Source organism: Lagopus leucura, unplaced genomic scaffold, assembly GCF_019238085.1.
Source record: "Lagopus leucura isolate 7727_CA_CO unplaced genomic scaffold, USGS_WTPT01 Super-Scaffold_100002, whole genome shotgun sequence".
Taxonomy (NCBI): domain Eukaryota; kingdom Metazoa; phylum Chordata; class Aves; order Galliformes; family Phasianidae; genus Lagopus; species Lagopus leucura.
Window position 1 is genome coordinate 80,204,815 of NW_024962263.1, and position 18,391 is coordinate 80,223,205.

An 18,391-nucleotide genomic window follows, 5' to 3' on the forward strand; every position below is an offset into this window, starting at 1 on the left:
ATAAAAATAAAAATAAAAATAAAAATAAAAATAAAAATAAAAATAAATAAACGAACTCAACCCCCCCAAAAAAACACAAACAAACAAATAAAAACCCCATAGGAGAACAGCAGGAAAGCTGATCCACAGACAAAAAGACCAGAGAACTCCATAATTAGGGCAGATTTTATGCAAGCCTCACTCCAAATATGCTCAAAATACCAAGGACATAACTGGCAGCATAGCGAATGGCCTACTGAGAGCACAAAAGATCTGATCTCAAATAACAGGCTTGAGAGGTCCAACCACATGCATAAGGACTCTCCATGTGCCCGAGAGATAAAAGGGCACACACAAAAAAACCCCAACTGGACAGCACTCCACTTAGCTACTAATATTTAGCTGTGGAAAAAGATAACCTTTCCTGGGATTTTTCTCAGCAATGTTTGTGTTCTTAGTCCTCCAAACTCACAGATCATGTTGTTACCCATGTACTATCTTGTTAATTATTAATTATATTGCTAATAACAAAGTTCCATTTCTTCGCCAACAAGATCCAGGCAGAGCTGGCTCAGCTCAGGTGACATCTGCTCTCCTCTATGGGAGCACAGAGAAATGAACCAAAGGCCGACATTTGCTAGAAACGAACATCAAATCCTCAAACACGGGCTTTCAAGCTGCCTGCCTGCATGCTCCTCAGCTAGAGAAGTACTACACTGAATGCACCACAACGGGACTGGGAAATACAACTAATTCTCATGCCTTCCAGAAGCTTTGTGTTTGAAGAGTATAAAGCGAGAAAAAAGTCATCCATTCCTCTTTTACCACTTCCCCTACTTCTTTCACAGTCTCTTAATGTGATGCGATTGCTAGAAAAGGAAAAACCACATACAAGTGTGATGTTTTAGGTACAGCAAGGGAGAACAGCAATTTCCAGTCATTTAGGGCAAGTGGCTCTAAACAGCAGCTTCTTGAGGAATGGTTCACAATGCAGAACCACAAAATATACTGCCAGTAACCAAATCTATGACCTCTGCTGGTGCTGTGAAAACACACTGATCCTTTAGGGAGTGTAGAAGAAATTGTGCCTTAAGAAGAAACTGAGTTTGGATTTGTATTAGCAGAAGTAGACTTTACAAGAGAATGAATTCTAGAGATAACAGAATTGGTCTGAGTGTGATACACATGGCACTTATTAACACAAATCTGCAGAAAGTAATCTTGAATGCTACTCGCAAAGTATATGCCAATAAAGTAAGTTTTAATAACCACTGCAGAAAGGTCCAGCACAGGAATTCCCTTGGCTTTTAAAGCAGAAGAAAAGTCCTGTTAAGACTCCTCAACTTTTTGAGCCTTCTTCTGATATAAACCTTCCATATTCTACATACATAAAAGTGACAAGTCTAATTCCATATCAGCCCATTCACTGAACAATACATTATCAAGTTTCCCATCAGAAGCCGTGAAATTTATTTTTACATTTGTTATGGACTGTTGGTGATAGGTATGTATTTGCTTAAATACACTACAACAGCAGCACTAGTGTGAGGCAATTACAAACACGGATGTTGACTAGGAAATATGTACAATTTTATGGTGACTTGCTTAGAAAATTACCCTGGCAGAAGCTGTATTTAATCTTTACATTCATACACACAAGTAATTGTAGGAGATCTTGACTTACCGAAGCTGAGACTGCAATTTCCCAGCCTTATTTATAAAATCTTCCCACACTGGGTAACTTCCCTGCAAGAGGAGAAAAGAAAATACAATAATGAATACTAAGTTTGAACATTATGTTTTTGATACTGCGGATTTCAAGTTCAACTGAAACTAGAAGCTGCAACGATAACTTTATTGAATCTTTATTCTCTAACAACAAAATGTATTTTCCCAGTAAGTGGTCTCTCACATTCTTTAACACCAGTAAACAGATAGCATGTAGCTACATGACAAGGGGAAATGTTTTTAAACTGGAGGAGGGTAGCTGTAGACTAGATAGCAGGATATTACTGTGAGGGTGGTGAGACGTTGGAGCAGGTTGTCTAGTGAAGCTGTGGACGTCCCCTCCCTGGAAGCACTCAAGGCCAGGCTGGATGGGGCTATGAGCAACCTGGTCTGGAGGGAGGTATCCCTGCCTGTAGCAGGGGGTTGGAACTAGATGATCTTAAAGGCCCCTTCCAACCCAAACCATTCTATGATTCTATGGCACTCCATCTGGTTGTGAATTCAGATGAAACACCAGGTCCTGGGAGGAGGCTTGATAGACATGCCAAGCAGAAACACTGGGGGAGGAAATGGGATTTCAACTGAAGAAACTCCCCACTTGATATGAAAACAGTGAAGACAAATCTATGAGAAGTGGGGTGCTAGGACACTGCAATAACATGCACTCCCAAAACTAAGAACAGAATTCCAGTTGCATTTTTCTATGTATAGACTCCCTGCGCAATTCCCAGTTTCCCACTCTCTTATTGCAAAGTATTTTATTTTTTAATTAAGGTCTAAGTTGCCCAAGAGACCACCTTAAACTGGCTCAAAGTAACACAAAACACAGAGTGGCCCGAAATCATTCTCAACAGCTGCAGCATTTCCTACGAAATGGCCCCAGTGACCTCAAAGCTGCCTTCTCCACCGATGCTGGTAAAGCAGCACACCACTGAGCAACTATATGCAAAGTTTTTAAGTTTAATTCCTCTTGGAGTTTCCTGTGAGCTTCTCTCCTATTTTTTTAAAGTATGGTAGGAGTCCACATTAAGATCTGCAACACCAAGTGTTCTTACAAGTTAAAAAAACAAGTGCTGATTTTTATGGTAATGGTTATGGTATGGTATCTTTTTTAGACCAAACTAATGTTAATTTGCTCCCTGCAGAAGAAGTGCAAATTTTCTGTTAAAAGCAAAACCAGTGGCAGAAAGAAACCTCAAAACGTCCCCTGGATTGGTGTCTAGTGAGAAAAAAAATAAAAATAAAAATCCATGTTTCCTTTACTAAAGATGTAAGCTGAGCACCAATGCAATAAAGCCCAGGTAAGGCAGCTTCTCAAGGTCAACATTACCACAGCTCTGACTGGAAGAGGCTGCAAGTAAGCGCCATTGCTTGTAATAAACTCAATCCAAACTTTCTCTTGCTCTACCACAGAAGGCCACGTCTCATGTTCTTTGGGGCAAAGACAATCCCTTCCCAAAAGCAGCCAACCCAGTTCAAGCTCCTTAGTGCACCCTGGACAGCTCCCAGATATTCACATACCACCGCCAAACAACTAGAATTAAACCAAGGGTTAAAACCAAAGTCTTCCCTTGAACAATGGCCTTTGTTCATCAGTCACAATTTAACATTCTCTACTGATTATATTTTAAAAATGAGATGCCTTTGCATAGATGTGGTGCATGCATCTCCCATACAGACACTGCACAGCGAAGCTCAGCCAGCAGAGGGGCTTGGCAGTGCCACAACAGACCCTCCCATAAGTGTCTCAGGTACTAAGCTGCTACTCTCAATATTCTTCACTAAGCGCTGTGTTTGCTTTCTTTTTTGGTGGGGGTTTTTTTTGTGTGCATTTTTTTTTCCTGTGAGCAATGTACACCAGGTGGTCATAAAACCTCATTATACCTACACACGACAGAGCCAGTGGGAAAGGGAGAAAGCAAGAAAGAAGACACCCATTATCAGGGTGGGAAAAACTAGAATAAAAGATTTGTGCTGTGCAAAAATTGCCAGGCATTTAAAAATGAAACCCACTTATTTGAGGGGGAAAAAAAAATCGATTTCCTTAAACCTATTAGTTTTGCTGAAATCCTCTGCACTGAACGCCATCTCTCTCTGCAGTAGCTGCATTTCGGAGCTTGCCCGCATGCCATATATGCATTATGCATGGGGACGCCAGGAGCCTTGAAAGCCCTGACAATTAGCAGCAGGGCCCAGGGCTTTACTGGATTCTTGAGTAAAACGCAAGCTGACAAACAGACGATACCAAAGCAGCCTGATTATGTTTCCATCTCGATGATGTATTATCCTGCTAACTGTGCCTAATGGCAGGCAGGAGATTGACACCAACCTGACGCTGTGGGGAAGCTTAAAACAGTCCTATCAAAACATAGCTCAGGAAGAAAACACCTTTATTTCCTTTTTTTTTTTTTTTTTTTTCTTCAGGCTGGCCACAAAGAAAGCAAAGCCAGAACATTCACTAAGCATTTCCATAGGTATTTATTCTTTGTCTCTAAAAGTGATTTTCTCTCTAAATCACAACTACTTAATTAAGCTTTAACAACCCACTTACATCACTTGCTAAATTGGTTTGGTTAAAAATATACATTATGTATGTTACTGCAATGTAATCTCTTCACCTAGGCACTCCTACACTGGTGCAAGAGCACCGTGCCTTATTTTGGGCAGAAGAAAACAGCAGTGTATTTTGTTTGTGCTCCAACAGAATTTGTTATTTGCTTTTCCCTTCTGCAGCTGAATCAGCACATTCATCTCTCAGTAACGTGCAACTCAAACATTGCACACAAATCCTATTGTCCTGCTCAGAAAGCACCTCCACCACCACACCCACACTGAACCCAAACCCTTCTGATCCCAGCTAAGGCCAAAGCACATGACACCTTGCCACTTTGCCACTTCTAATATGGGGGGTTTTACCCCACCTCCAGCACCTGGGGAGCAATGCTTGCTGGGCCAAACCAACAACACAGTAGTTCAGCAATTTTTTGAAGCACATGCAGGCTCTGGTACCCTAAGAGCAGCTCCTTCTCCACAATCTCTCCATGTGCTTCCTCCGTTCCATCCTCGTTTGGAATTACAGCTCTTGCTGTCATCAAAGTGCCCATCAGGAGAAATACAGTAGCAGCAGAAACCACATACCAAATAGCCATGAAACTTAATCCTCAATTCAACACGCATTACTTTCTCAATTTAAACACCAAGAAGCAATAGGAAGAATTCACTGTCTATTAAGTTATTTTTTACTGTAAAGCCAATTCTGGAAGAGTATTAAAACAGTACTTTTAAATGCTGTGTTTCCCTAAGCTCCTTCTACAATTTCCGATTTCAGATGGTCAATAAAGGAAATCAATTTTCCCCCTTTAACATCAGGCTCAGGTGCTGGCAGTACCCGGAAGAGCAGCGGGATGCCTTTCCTCATAGCCCTCCTCAGAGAAACTGTGAGAAGAGCTGTAAGCATCTGGGTCACAAATCCTCATTTTAGCTCCTCACGGATTAAAATAGAAATCTGTTACAATCCAGGTTCGTTTAAATGGTCTTGAAAACCATTAATGGCTTGATTCAGGGCCTATCTCCCCTCAAAAGCACTTATGCCTAATTGTTTTTTCTTCTTCAGCTGTCTCAGATCCAACACTCCTGCACCGTAATGCTTTTGTCCGAGGCATGAAAGCCCCCCAAGCTCCTGCACACACCTTAACTTCAGCTTGAGGCTGCCACTGGTAAGCCATAACATCCCATTATCGCATCTTATTGCTTAATGAGTCGGTTTACAAGTGATTAGTCACCTGATGCCAGGGTCCAGCCACGCTCCAGCTGATCTCCACCAGACAGGGCACTGCCCTTCTGCCTCCAGGCTGACAAATAAGATGGTGCCCCACGCCTGTCACTTACTTTGCTGGTTCCCAATTAGGGACGTGGAATAGCTTTCCCTTAGGGATGTGCACAACTAGTATTGAGAGGTTCCAGGCTAAGGTGGAAAGCACCTGCAACACCCTGACATTCTGGGCTCCACCAGCCTTACTGCACTGAGCCCAGCAGCTAGGCTTGTATCACCTCAGGGAAAACAGATTTCAGCAAGGGCACAGCTGGCACAGGGCAAGGAGGAGGCTCCAAGCAATAGAAAAGCAGCAGAGGGTTTCCAGGTGCTGCAGAGCCCATCTCCATCTTACAGCATGAGGAGGGCCAGGCCACAGCAGCAGGGCATTTCCTGAAGGAGCTGCAGCCACGGGTGTTCCTGAAGGGGTTGTGGAGGGTAAGTGGGCAAAAGGTGTTTGAATTTTTCCCCATTCTTTCTCACCATTCAAATCTATTTTAGTTGGTGACAGATTTAATCTTCCCAGTTAAACATGTATTGCCTGACAGAATTCGGAAGTGCTTTCCTCATCTTCATCTCAACTCATGAGCGTTTCCCCCTTTCTGTTGAGGAGGAGCAGGAGTGAGCATCCAGTAGCTGGCCAGGGTCCATTACTCCACACCACGGAAGGGCATAGAGGATCTGTAAAGGCCCCTCCCAACCCAGACCATTTTATCATGTCCTACTGAGGTGCACTTATATCCTGGACAGATGAAGAAGCTTGTGTTTTTTGAGGGGAGCGGAGAACCCCCAGCACAGCCACCTTAGACAAACACATTTCTACAAGACCTTTACTACAGTTTTTCCCTTCCTTTCAAACCAGCAGTCCTCCAATAGGAGAATTCCAGAAGAGAAGATCAAGGATTTTTTGATACAGCTTGCAGCATGGGATCCAGTTTTTCTGCAATTGCTATCGATTGCATCTAATGACAAGTACAAGAACCCAGATTGTTTTTTTTTAAGATTACAACTTGATTATCAGCAGTCTTGACAGTAAAAATCCATTCTGTCACACCTTTTGCCAGCAAGTTACAATGCCTCTCCTTTTCTCCATGAGGTGAAAAGACATTTCCTTTAATAATTTATTTCCAGGCGCTCCAGATCCCAAAGACAAGACGCACCTCGTCTTTCAAAAAGCCCTTGACTGTGTTCCTTTAACAGCTTTCATTTATCAGAAAGGCTTTTCAACCGTATTATCAGCTCTTGCTGGGATGCTGACTACAAAGGCAACAGAAACAGTTCAGTATCTTGTTCACAGCAACAACTCATCTCAACTTTCAGGGTGCAGGGAGAGAGACAGAGCTGTTCTACAGTATGGCAAATTGAGAATCTAATTTTGGTTGTTCCAGCTAAAAAGGTAGGAGAGAAAGGGAACTGCCGGCAAATGCCCTGGTTTCATCTCACAGGTTATCAAAGCAAGAGCTGTGTGCCTTCCAGAAGAGTACAGAATGACTCTCTGCAGACTTCAATAAGGAGGACAAAAAAGCACTGCTCAAGCTACAGGAGTGAGGCCTTCTCCACCTCAGTATAATCATTCAGCCACAACCTGCTGAGAGGCTGAGTCCCAAACACACAATGCTATTACCCAGCTTCACACCCCAGTAACACATCCAAATGCCACATGTCTACCTATGGAACAAAATCTGTAACTTTGCTGTTGCACCAGACCTCCCAACCTCCAAAGTAAACGATGCCTAGAGCAAGGGATTTATTATATGGTTTTATCAGATATCAGAATTACAAGGATTACTACAAATGTTTCATGTCTGTGTAAGTCACTACACTACCTTCAAGTAGCAGAGAAACTTTACTGTGCTAGATAGCATGCAGTCACAGATGTTACATTAAAAAAGTGGCCTGCATAATTAAGCATGGTTTGCACACAGAACCTATCATTTTTCCAGGGATCCTTCAACATGAAAAACAGGAAAAACTAGAGAGGAAAGGTGCAGGAAAACAATGACGATCTGAAAAAAGGTTTCCAGCCACATATGTCTCAGCATGTAGAAAGATGCAGTGGCTGACAATCAGCTTCCCCATTCAGCTAATATCTGGCACTAGAAGTTTTTCCTCTCTTTTAATAGCCATCCATGGAAGAAGCAGCTTGGCCAGGCACAAGTGCAAAGGTTACAGAGCACTACCCAGTGCTACCACATTTCTTTGCACAGCTCACACATTCAGCCAGAAGAGACTGCATAGTCCCTTAATAAGCTACCAAACCTCTTGCAAGACACAGGTGAGATGAGACTTAACATCACCTTACATTAAGTTCCTAATGACTCTTCCCTATTCAAAAAATTTCTTCTTGCAGGCTTTTCCTCTTTTTAGGTCAAAAAATAAGCAATTCAAGAAGCTTATGAAGCTTTTTAAACTACGCCTATTTTCCAACCATTCACCAAAACAGTCTCAATCTTCCAACAAAGTGAAACCTGAATTTTGCTGGTGAGAGTGATTTCGTTCTTTACAAATAATCGTAAAGAACGATGCAGTGGTGCACACACCTATACCAACAGTACTTTTCTTTCATTTATCTCATTTCAGATACACCTCAAATTCAAAACCAGAACTGAGCCAGCAAAGCCCCAGTACTGATTTCAAGAGCAGCACACTGCCTGATGATGTCCACTGGCTGTCTTCCCGTGAGGAAGGCCAAAACCAACCAGTCGTACTTGCAGCAGAGATGCTCTTGGTTGGTCAGTTCCTCCAACCTCCAGTGAAACGGGCAACTCTGGAAGGGCATGGAGCTTCTATTCACAGGAACTCTTTACGAAAGAGCGACAAACTCGTGCAGAGGAAAACAGAGTGCTCCAATAATGCAAGAAAAGGGGCTGCATGTCTAGGAAGTCCCTTTTGTCTTTCTAAGCTAAAGACATTGCCACGCATAGGGGAACCTCTAGCAGCAAGGGGAGCTCTTGATGTGTGCAGAGTGCTTGCTGGGCCAGGAATGGAATGTCAGCAACAGCAGATGGCATGAATTTCACAGATTTCATAATGCAAGCCAAACATGTGTGTTACTGACTGGAGGAAGGGAGGATACAGGTACAAACGTGGTGTCTGAGAGGTTATAGAACATGCAAGTGAAAGTAAAAGTATGTCAAAGATCAGATTACAATGTCATTTAGCCTGTAACTACCCTCCAGGAACTGAAAGCAGAGGCAATTAAAATAAAAGTCTTGTCTCCATTTCCATTATCTCTGCCACTTGTTCAGGGAATGGGCAGGGGCTGGAAATGAGTTTTCCAGGGTGCTCAGTATAATGGACATGCCAATCTCTACAATGCCACAACACCGAAGATTATGCAACAATACAGTATTGAAGAAATCTCATATGGTATTAAAAAAACTGCCTACTAAAGATTTCTTCTATCTATCATGGAGCCGTTTATTCAATGTTTTCACAACTGTTTGGTTTTTAGTCAAACATAGCATCAGAACACTGAGTAAAAGCTACTCTAGGATAAGGGTCATGGTGCTGTACCTCAGTAAAGTCAACACAAAAAACCCAATCAAGAAACTCCAGAAGAGGACATGCGCCTCGCTGGTTCAGTGCCATCACTGATTTCTACATTCCCCAAACGACCTGAAATTTCTGAAGAATTACGAGTTCTCTCAGCACTGAAGCATGGAACCACTTAGCAAGAACAGAGACACTGAGTAGATCTCATCATTTAAAGACAGAGGGAACTCAAGTCAGGTATGACTATTACTAGAGCTCTAGAGACTTTAGTTTGTATTATGACAAAACCTGCAACCCAGTAGCCCATATTTGAAAGTACACCATTGCCCATGGTTTGACTTTGGTTTGGAGCGCTATGAGGAGTCCTCCAAACTCATCCTCCCCAACCACAACATCACATCCTGGCTAGCCTCTTGTGTGCCTCCTCACTATGTCTATAAGGACCACAACAAATCCAGGCCTTCTGCAGCCCACTTGCACAATTTGTAAGACGAAGACACCCAGCTCCAAAGCAAACACATCAGAGTTTAAATCCAAGTTAGAATTGGTAATGAGCAAATAAAAAAGTTATGCTCACACTGTGAGAAAATATATCATACATAAACATATGGTCTCTCCCTCTCAAAACACAGGAGTATTCACAAGAGTAGGGAAAAAACAACCAACCAGCCACAGCTTCTAGAGGAGAACCTTTTATCCCATGCTGCATTAAAAGAGCTAGACATTAAGTAGTCTTCCAGAGGAAGCATTTAGTTCCACACTCTTCCCTGCAGGTCTAAGCAAGTTTGCGAGCCTGAATAGCAGATTTCTCCTCAGAGACTCATCAATACTGCCTTTCATCCACTGAATCATTAAGTGGCCACTGTGCATACTGGGCAGCTATTTTCTAAACCCACAATATTTCAGCTGCATCAAAACTAAGGTAATTAAAACATCAAGAGCCATTAATTCATTCAAGTTAATGCCTACACAGGACAGTCTCACAGCAGAGCCAACAGCCCTGTGCTGGTAACACCATCATGAATGGGCTTCATCACCTCATCGCAACTCCTCCATGAAGCAGGAGAAACCCTCATTTCTGAGCACTCATTGCTCAATCTCAGCACAACTGCTATCACACCAGCAATCAAAACAATCTCCAGGACCCAACAAACATCAGTACTCTGGCAACAGATACTGACACGCATCCGAACTAAGTGAACCTTTTTATACCACAAACTGGATTTCTCTAGGTACATGCTTGTTTTTAGCATTGTGTACACCAACAGAACCAGCATTCACAGGTTTGTAAGAGTACTTCTTAAAAACATACAAGGTGATCTCTTAAATGCTGTTTGTACACCTATGTTCACTGACTAGAACTGCAAAAAAACACAGAGTTCATGTTCACTAGACATCGCCAGATTCTTCACTCCCTATTTCTGTCACCCCGTGGGTAAGATGCCCCAGTCATACCTCTCCACTAAGAAACAGATAGCCCTTAATTTCAGTTACAGAAGAACTCAACTGGTGTTGAGAGTTGATCATTCATCGGTAGAAGTCATCTGTTCCGCCTGCAAACAGTGGGTTATCACAGGGGAAACGGCAGCAACGAAGATGAATGGTGTGTGGTGTGAATGTGCATAGCAATACGTGTTACACACGAGGAGCTTATAAAAACATCCCCTCGTTAACTCAGTGCTCCACATGCACTCGATCTCTTGTTGTCCTAGGGGAAAGGAGCAGTAGTCACGGAACCTGCAGCCTCTCTCTAAAATGGAAGCCATTCTTTGGGAGCTAAGTCACACGCTTCCAGAGCACTTTGAAGATGCAAACTGCCATGGTCCAACCACAAGGCTACCAGACATTTTGTCTCCTGTCCTTGCAAACATCTCAGCAGTCAGGCTACCTCACAGCTCAGCAGGAAGAACTCAATTATCTTCCTTAAAGGTCAGCAGAGATAGTAGTGAATGGGGCAGCACTCAACACCTTACAGCACCAAGGCAGACATCATTTGGAGCTGGAAAACCAATACTTGAAGAGACAAATGCCCCCTAGCACCCACCCACTTTCGTGTGCTCTGAAGCAGACCAGCATCTTCAGCTACAGATCCTACCCTGCTCTCTGTCACTGAGCGCTTTCTGCCCATCTTCAAGGTTACACGTGCATAGACCATGAAACTCAAAGATGTATCTCAGAAGCTAATAAGCAGAATACGCTAATTACAGGTATGCAGAAACACTGCTAACTGCACCAACTTCTATATCTTGAAAAACACGTCACAAAAAAATGAAGGTAGTTTTTTTTTTTTTTTTATGCACAATGCTGAGGAAGGAAGCAGCAAACTCTCCCAACTATCACCTTTGGTTAGGTATTAACCAGCATTGAGTCTGTAATTACAGACTTCTTGTCCTCCAACATTTGTTCAGCCAATTGTGATTCATGCAGCACTGCACAAGTCCTTCCTTCCACGCTTCCAGCACGGCAACCTCTATCGCACAGCCCTTGGCATGTAGCAGGTCCAAAAGTACTACTTCTAAAAGGCATTAAAAATCCTTGCCCTTGGTATGCCCCAGAACAAGCTCGCATTGGACACATTTATGCAGCGAACATTCAGCAGCTGTATGAATTGCTAGCATTCACAGAGGCATATGCAGACCAAGAATGTGTCCCTAGCAATAATAAATGTTTTGCAGGTATGTTCCAAGCTATGCCATGCTGTCTGAGCCCTAGCATTGAAGTGGGTGTGCAGCAGTGCCCTCCTGCATCAGCATTCTTTCAGCCAGCCCTCCACACCGCTGCCTCCCCCATAGAGATGTTTACAGAATGATGTTGCAGCTGCTTCAGAAAGGCGAGGACGACAGTGGGGTAGGAAATCAGTGCGAATGGTAAAAAAATCAGAGCGACAGGCTTAGGACAGTGTGCCATGCTGGTGGAACCTCTAAGAACAAGAAAATGGGGAAAAAAAGCTGCAGCTGCATAGAGGGGAAATTAACTCATGTCACGCTTTTTGGGAAAAGAGAGAAACGACCATTTTCTGAGTTTGGAATAGAATTAGGCTGCCCTAAAGACTGTCATGCCAGGGATGTGCCAGTGCCACAAAGCACATGTGGCAAAGGCACAACAGAGGGGTTCCCTCCCAGCCCCACCTGCACGTGGCACATTCCACTTTTTCTGTTCTCCTTAGATCACCATCCCCAGCAGCTGGACTGAAACTAGACCTTAAAGTCATTGAACTGAACATTCCTCAGCTCTGCAGAGAGACCAGGCTTCAAATACAGCACAGCTGCAGCGCTGTCAAATCACTCTGCATCAATGGCAGCAGCTTTACAGACTGCCCATACACACAGGCTGCCCTCAGACTGACATGGATGCACAGGGCCCGCAGCTGCACTTGTCACAGGCACCGCCTCAGCCTTTCTATCTGTTGCAGCAAATATTTTTTTGACTCAGTTTATATTATTGATGTGAGCAGCACAAGGCCATCCATCCCTCGCAAGCAAATCATGCCTACTTAACAAATGGTTCTTAATCCTCAACATGACCACCCCCGGCTCCATCTTCCACAAAAAGCAAGATTAAAATGCTGCTTCTCACCAGTCACATTCTAATCGCAGATAAGAGGCTGCAAAAAAAAACAAAACAAACAAACAAAACAAAACAAAACAAAAAAAACCATAAATATTTCTCATTCCCATATGCTCACTTCTTTCTCCTCGGGTGGAAAACAAGGGCAGGAGCTTTGTGTGGCTGAAGGCAAAGGGATGCTGCCTTCCCACCCCAGAGTTCCACTGGGGGGAAGGGGAAGGGTCACTCCTTTTACAGCATGAAAATAGAAGTTGCTGCCAAAAGCAAACTGCTGTTTCCATTCAGATTTCAGTTAAACAATCACAAATAAGACACACGCACTTGAAAAAAAAAATCTGAAACGTTCCAAAATTTTACTCCTCCTCTGGAACCTTTTTATTTTGTTCACGGTTTACAGTGCTTCTCACGGCTGCACTCCCACCACATACTGGGAGGTGACTGAGCCTCACCAGAATCACAGAATTCAGTACACTCTCTCAGTATAACTGAAGTCATGGACAGTCAGCATCAGTCCAACCACCCTCCATCCGCCCTCCCCACCATGCCTACCCCACGGTTTTGGGTGCTGGAAGTCCTGCCTACCAAAACACCTGCTGGCAACAGAGAGATGACAAATGAAGAACATGTGAAAGGAAAGAAACAGCATCAAGCAATAAGCTATAAACACCGCTGGTTTCAGTGTTTTCTTGTTCTCCTTTTTCCATTAAGAGAGAACGTTGTGATTGAAAGAAACATAAAATTAGGACTCATAACAGAAAGTAGCATTTTAAAGAGAATGCTCTCTGCATGAGAAGACCACATCTTTTGAAACCTATATGCAACAGGCCCTCCCAAAAATTATCTGCAGAGATTTGCTTTGCACTACAAGAAATATTGAAATTAACTGCACATCACAGCATCTCATTTCTCAATTGCCAGAAATGAGTTACAAACCATCCAGATCAAATGCTCTCTTCCCACGGGGAGCCCCAGAAAGCATGTTGCGTTCAAAGAGAAATGGCACAGCACTTGAATGCTGTGCACAGAACTACTCCTCTAAGGGGACATGCATGCTTTATCTTTTCTGTTATAAACTTCCATCACTTTGAAAGTGATCACACATAAGAGCACGACAAATTCCAAGTGCCACATACTCAGTGAGGCATCATAGGATGCACCAAGGCTTTGACAATGGACAAAAAGCTTAGCGATGGGATGGGCAGGATTTTCCTATTTTAGAATTCTTTCATCTGACCTTGAAATGTGAGAACCGAGTTCTCGAACACAATGGCTGAGCACAATTCCCATTGTAGACCTTCTACAACCAGTTCCATTACCATGTATGCTTACGTACTACTCCACGAACATGACCCTCATTTTGCATTGAAAACATGGGTTCCCTGTATTACAATACAAAGTTCCACGCATTAGGTTAGATATTAGGACAAAATTCTTCACTCACAGTGGTGAGGCACTGGCACAGCTGCCCAGAGAGCTGAGGGTGCCCCATCCCTGCTCAGGACCAGGCTGGATGGGCCCTGGGCACCCTGAGCTGGGGGAGGCAACCAGCCCACAGCAGGGGTTGAGGCTGCGTGGGCTCTGAGGCCCCTTCCAACCCATCCTACAGGCACTAAAATGCTGCGTCAGATGTTGACATTATTTGTTATACTTGTTTTATTCATTATGTTTATTTGTTATGTTTAACTTCATGTTCTCAAAGTGACATAGCTTTCCTCATTATTAATCTGGAGCTTGTTTGGTTGAGAATTAATCACAAAACTTTTTGGTAGACGACAAAAAAAACTGAGTTTCTGGAGAAAACATTAAAGGCAGATAACTCAGCCAACAGGAGATAAACTCGCTATCAAAAAATGTGACACATCAGTCACATTGGCCTGCAGAGGCCTCATTAACTTTGAAAGTTAACACAGCACTGAGACAAATGGACACGAGTAATCACGTTACTCAGGATTACACCTCCCGTTTCCATAACCTCGCTGACATCAAGGATAATTCCATGCACCAGTACAGGTTGGGGGATGACCTGCTGGAGGGGAGCTCTGCAGAAAGGGACCTGGGTGTCCCGGTGGACGACAGGTTGGCCATGAGCCAGCAGTGTGCCCTTGTGGCCAAAAAGGCCAATGGCTTACTGGGGTGCATTAAAAAGAGCGTGGCCAGCAGGTCAAAGGAGGTGATCCTCCCCCTCTACTCTGCCCTGGTAAGACCTCATCTGGAGTACTGCGTCCAGTTCTGGGCTCCCCAGTACAAAAAAGACAGGGATCTCTTGGAAAGAGTCCAGCGGAGGGCCACAAAGATGGTGAAGGGCCTGGAGCATCTCCCCTATGAAGAAAGGCTGAGTGAACTGGGTCTGTTCAGCCTTGAGAAAAGGAGACTGAGAGGGGACCTGATCCAGGTCTATAAATATCTAAGGTGTGGGGGGCAGAATGGCGAGGGTGGACTCTTTTCAGTGGTGAGTGCAGACAGGACAAGGGGAAACGGCTGGAAACTGCAGCATAGGAAGTTCTGCACAAATGTGCGCAAGAACTTCTTTACAGTGAGGTGACGGAGCACTGGAACAGGCTGCCCAGGGAGGTGGTGGAGTCTCTTTCTCTGGAGATGTTCAAGACCTGCCTGGATGCCTACCTGTGCTACCTGGTGTAGGGAACCTGCTTTGGCAGGGGGGTTGGACTCGATGATCTCTGGAGGTCCCTTCCAACCCCTACAATTCTGTGATTCTGTGATTCTGTGAGAGCTCGGAATGAACCCCAAGTACACTGAGCTAGCTTGCTATCAGTGTGAACAAAGACAAAAATTAAAAGTCAGTCCATACGCACCATGTGCTCATCACCTTGGCTGCACCACCTATCTGCAGCCACTGGCACAACTTCAGAGCGCTCTCACTATGGTGCTGATTAACCCCGCTGTCTTCACAGCAAAGATGAAGGCAGAGCAATACACACGATAAAAAGAAACTGCAAATTATTTAGTTAAAGAAGGCGGACGCTGCAGCAAAACTCTCAGCACTGCAGGGCATTTGGGGCCTTGATCTCTGCCTATAATGAGAAATAGGCATAGATAGTGCATTGGGAGTGCGTGGGCAGACCCCCACGCAACATCTCCAAGGTTCTGCCAGAAGCCTGCCCACACAGACCCGACTGCATGAAGCAGCACTTAAAATGCTAATTTCCACTTTACTACTGAAGGTATGATTAGCTGCAAGATTCTGGTTCGCTGTCAAAAATAGCTGCTTTTTTTTTTTCCCCCTCCAGGAAAGTGTCACGATTCTTTGCACACAATTCACAATGAGCCCTACAGCATCTCACTGAATTGAAGCACAGGTACAAACTGTTTGTTCGACTCATGCTAAACAACAAACAGATTCTTTAATTGCACCAACTACCACGCTGTGATTTTTCCCAAACCTCCCTCCCCAGTAATTCCCAGTTCACCAAACAGGTTCCGCTGCTATGGTGGATTAAAATAAAAATTCACACCTGTGCACATCTCCATACGCTCATGTCAACATGTTTCTGAGAAACAGCTTTCATTCCCATGCAAGTAACAGTGCACACAAAAAATAAATCGACACAGCCAACGTGTATTTGCTTAAGAGCATGAAAAATCAAAGTGCGTTGCTCGTGGAAAGTAGGGAACAAACACTGTCACCGCGCCTCAGGCTGGAGGTCAGAGCAGAAGGCTCCCGCACGTTCCCTGCAAAGCCCACTCCACCCGATCCCAGGATTTGTGACTGCTCCCCATCCAGGGTGGGGTTTGCGGATTCACGTTAAGTGGAGCTGCTATGAAGAAGCACCGGGGCCACGGGCAGCACGGCAGCAGGACTGCTGCATTGTCTGTCAGACGCACGCAGGTCTCCTCCTCCTCCCCGCAATCCGCCAGCTCTCTACGAGCCACGCTTTAATTAAACATCTCCCAGGATCTGTTCTGAGGAAAGTGCACCTAAACCCTTGCCAAAAAAACGCAAGCAGCTTCTCCTCCCCTCAAATATACTGGAAGCCATTCACCCATGCCAAGGCTCTGTCCAGGAGCAGCCCTTGTCTAGCTTTGGGGTAAGGATGCCCTGCACCCATTCAAGCACCCATAGGTGCACCCATCTCTCTGGTTCTGCAGATCTTGTGTCCTTTGCAGACGGGCCTGCAGGCAAACAGCCTGCCCTTGTCTGGGGGAACGCTGCAATATTCTGCAGTATGGGGCTGGCGGGAGGCACGGCGGCACAGCGTGGGTCTCCTTCCAACTGTTCATTTCCACCAGCAAAGGGCGGGAGGCAGAAGGGAAGCCTGCACAAATGCCAGGGGTGGATTCGGAGCTGTTCTCCAAGGGACCCTTTGGGGGCAAGGTCTGTGCATATGACTGGGAGAGACCGGGGAATTCAGCGCATTGCACACACACACACAGAAAGCAACGATCAGCCCCTCCATGTGCCTCCGATTCTAGAAAATAACACCACAGAGCACACCGAGAGGCAACGGAGCCACAGCCAACTTCGGAGCATCTCCAAGCTGAGGTTCCCTTACAACTGCGCTCATCGGGAATCCCTCCGTGCCCTCCCAGCCCCACCCAGGGCTGGCACCCGCCTCGCTGCCTTCATTCTGGGTGCCAGCAGCACCAAAAATAAAATAATAACGAAAAGGAGCAGAAGGTAAAGGAGGGAAAGAGAAAAACACATATAAGGGGAAAAAAAAAAAAATGACAGGTTCGGAAAACGCTGCCCCTGCTGCAAGCTAACAGCGTGACGCGGGATGGAGGGAGGCAGGCAAGGAGGGAGCCGCGTCCCGGGGCCGCCCGAGCCCCGTGCAGCTCCCCCCTGCCGTGCGCTTCCCCGGGCAGTGCCGCGGGCTCACCTGGCCGCCCCGGCCCTTACCTTCATGTCGCTGATGATGGTCTGGAAGAGCCCTCCGAGCGCGCTGCATTCCTTCTCGATCACCGCCTCCATTTTCCTCGCCCCGCAGACGGGAGGAGGACGCGCACGCTGCTGCGGCTCCGCTGCTCGGCTACGGAGAAACGAGACCCCCGCTCCCACCTCACCGGAACACCCAGACACGGCGACAGACGGGCAAAAACCACCTCAGCTCGTCTCCGCCTCAAAACGATTACCTCTAAAAATGTAAAAATAAGGGGAGGAAAAAAATAAAAAAAAAAGGGGCGCGGAAGGCGCTACGCGCAGCGCGCGGCTCCGCTGTGGAGCTCCGTGCGGCTCCGCGCCGCGCTGCCCTCCCGCCCCCGGGCAGCACCGCAGCCCATCGCTGTGGGATCGGCGGGCGCTGGAGGAGGCGCGCGGAACGATAAAAACGACCGATTCGGTTATCTACAGGAAGAGACGGGACCGCGTGCTGCGCCCGAGAGCTCGCAGCGCAGCGCCAAACAGGGAGAACGCTGCAGCCCCGATCCGCTGCCCGCCCGCTGCACACCGCCAGCCGCTCTCCGGCGGCGGATCCGCCCGAGCCCTCCTCCTCCTTCTCCTCCTCCTCCTCCCGCCGCTGCCGCTCCGCAGCCCGACCCCGCCCCGCTGCGTCAGCGGCTCGGCCCGACCTGCCTGCCACGAGCACCGCTGCTCCCGCGGGTTCGCGTCCCGCTGCCGGCAGGATGCGCCCCGTGTGCACGGGTGCCTCGAGCGCTGCAGGAAGGAATGCCTTCCTGCTGTTACGCGGTGCAATTGCACTAAGTTACGTTGCTTCAGGTGAAAAATGCCAAGTGGGCTGCCCACCTCGGCCTATCTGGGCAGGAAATGATGGAATGATAGCGTGCCCCGGATTGGAAGGGACCCATAAGGATAGAGTCCAACTCCTGCTCTGTGCTGGCCCACCCCAAATGGCG

The 18,391-nt window shown here is 45.9% G+C and overlaps 1 protein-coding gene across 10 annotated transcripts in view; it reads right to left on the reverse strand.

The window, feature by feature from the left end:
* Window positions 1–18,001, reverse strand: part of MTSS1 (MTSS I-BAR domain containing 1) — a 118,439-nt gene extending 100,438 nt beyond the window's left edge. For 6 of the 10 annotated variants that reach the window (XM_042870319.1, XM_042870328.1, XM_042870318.1 and 3 more), the window contains exons 1-2: window positions 17,439–18,000; window positions 1,664–1,725 (exon numbers count right to left, since the gene is read on the reverse strand). In XM_042870319.1, the coding sequence (XP_042726253.1) occupies window positions 1,664–1,725; window positions 17,439–17,510 (134 nt within the window). In that variant the 5' untranslated portion in view covers window positions 17,511–18,000. Of the gene's footprint in view, window positions 1–1,663; window positions 1,726–17,438 lie in introns of all 10 variants that reach the window. The other 4 variants (XM_042870322.1, XM_042870321.1, XM_042870320.1 and 1 more) reach the window with 2 other exon arrangements.
* Window positions 18,002–18,391: the final 390 nt, after the last annotated feature.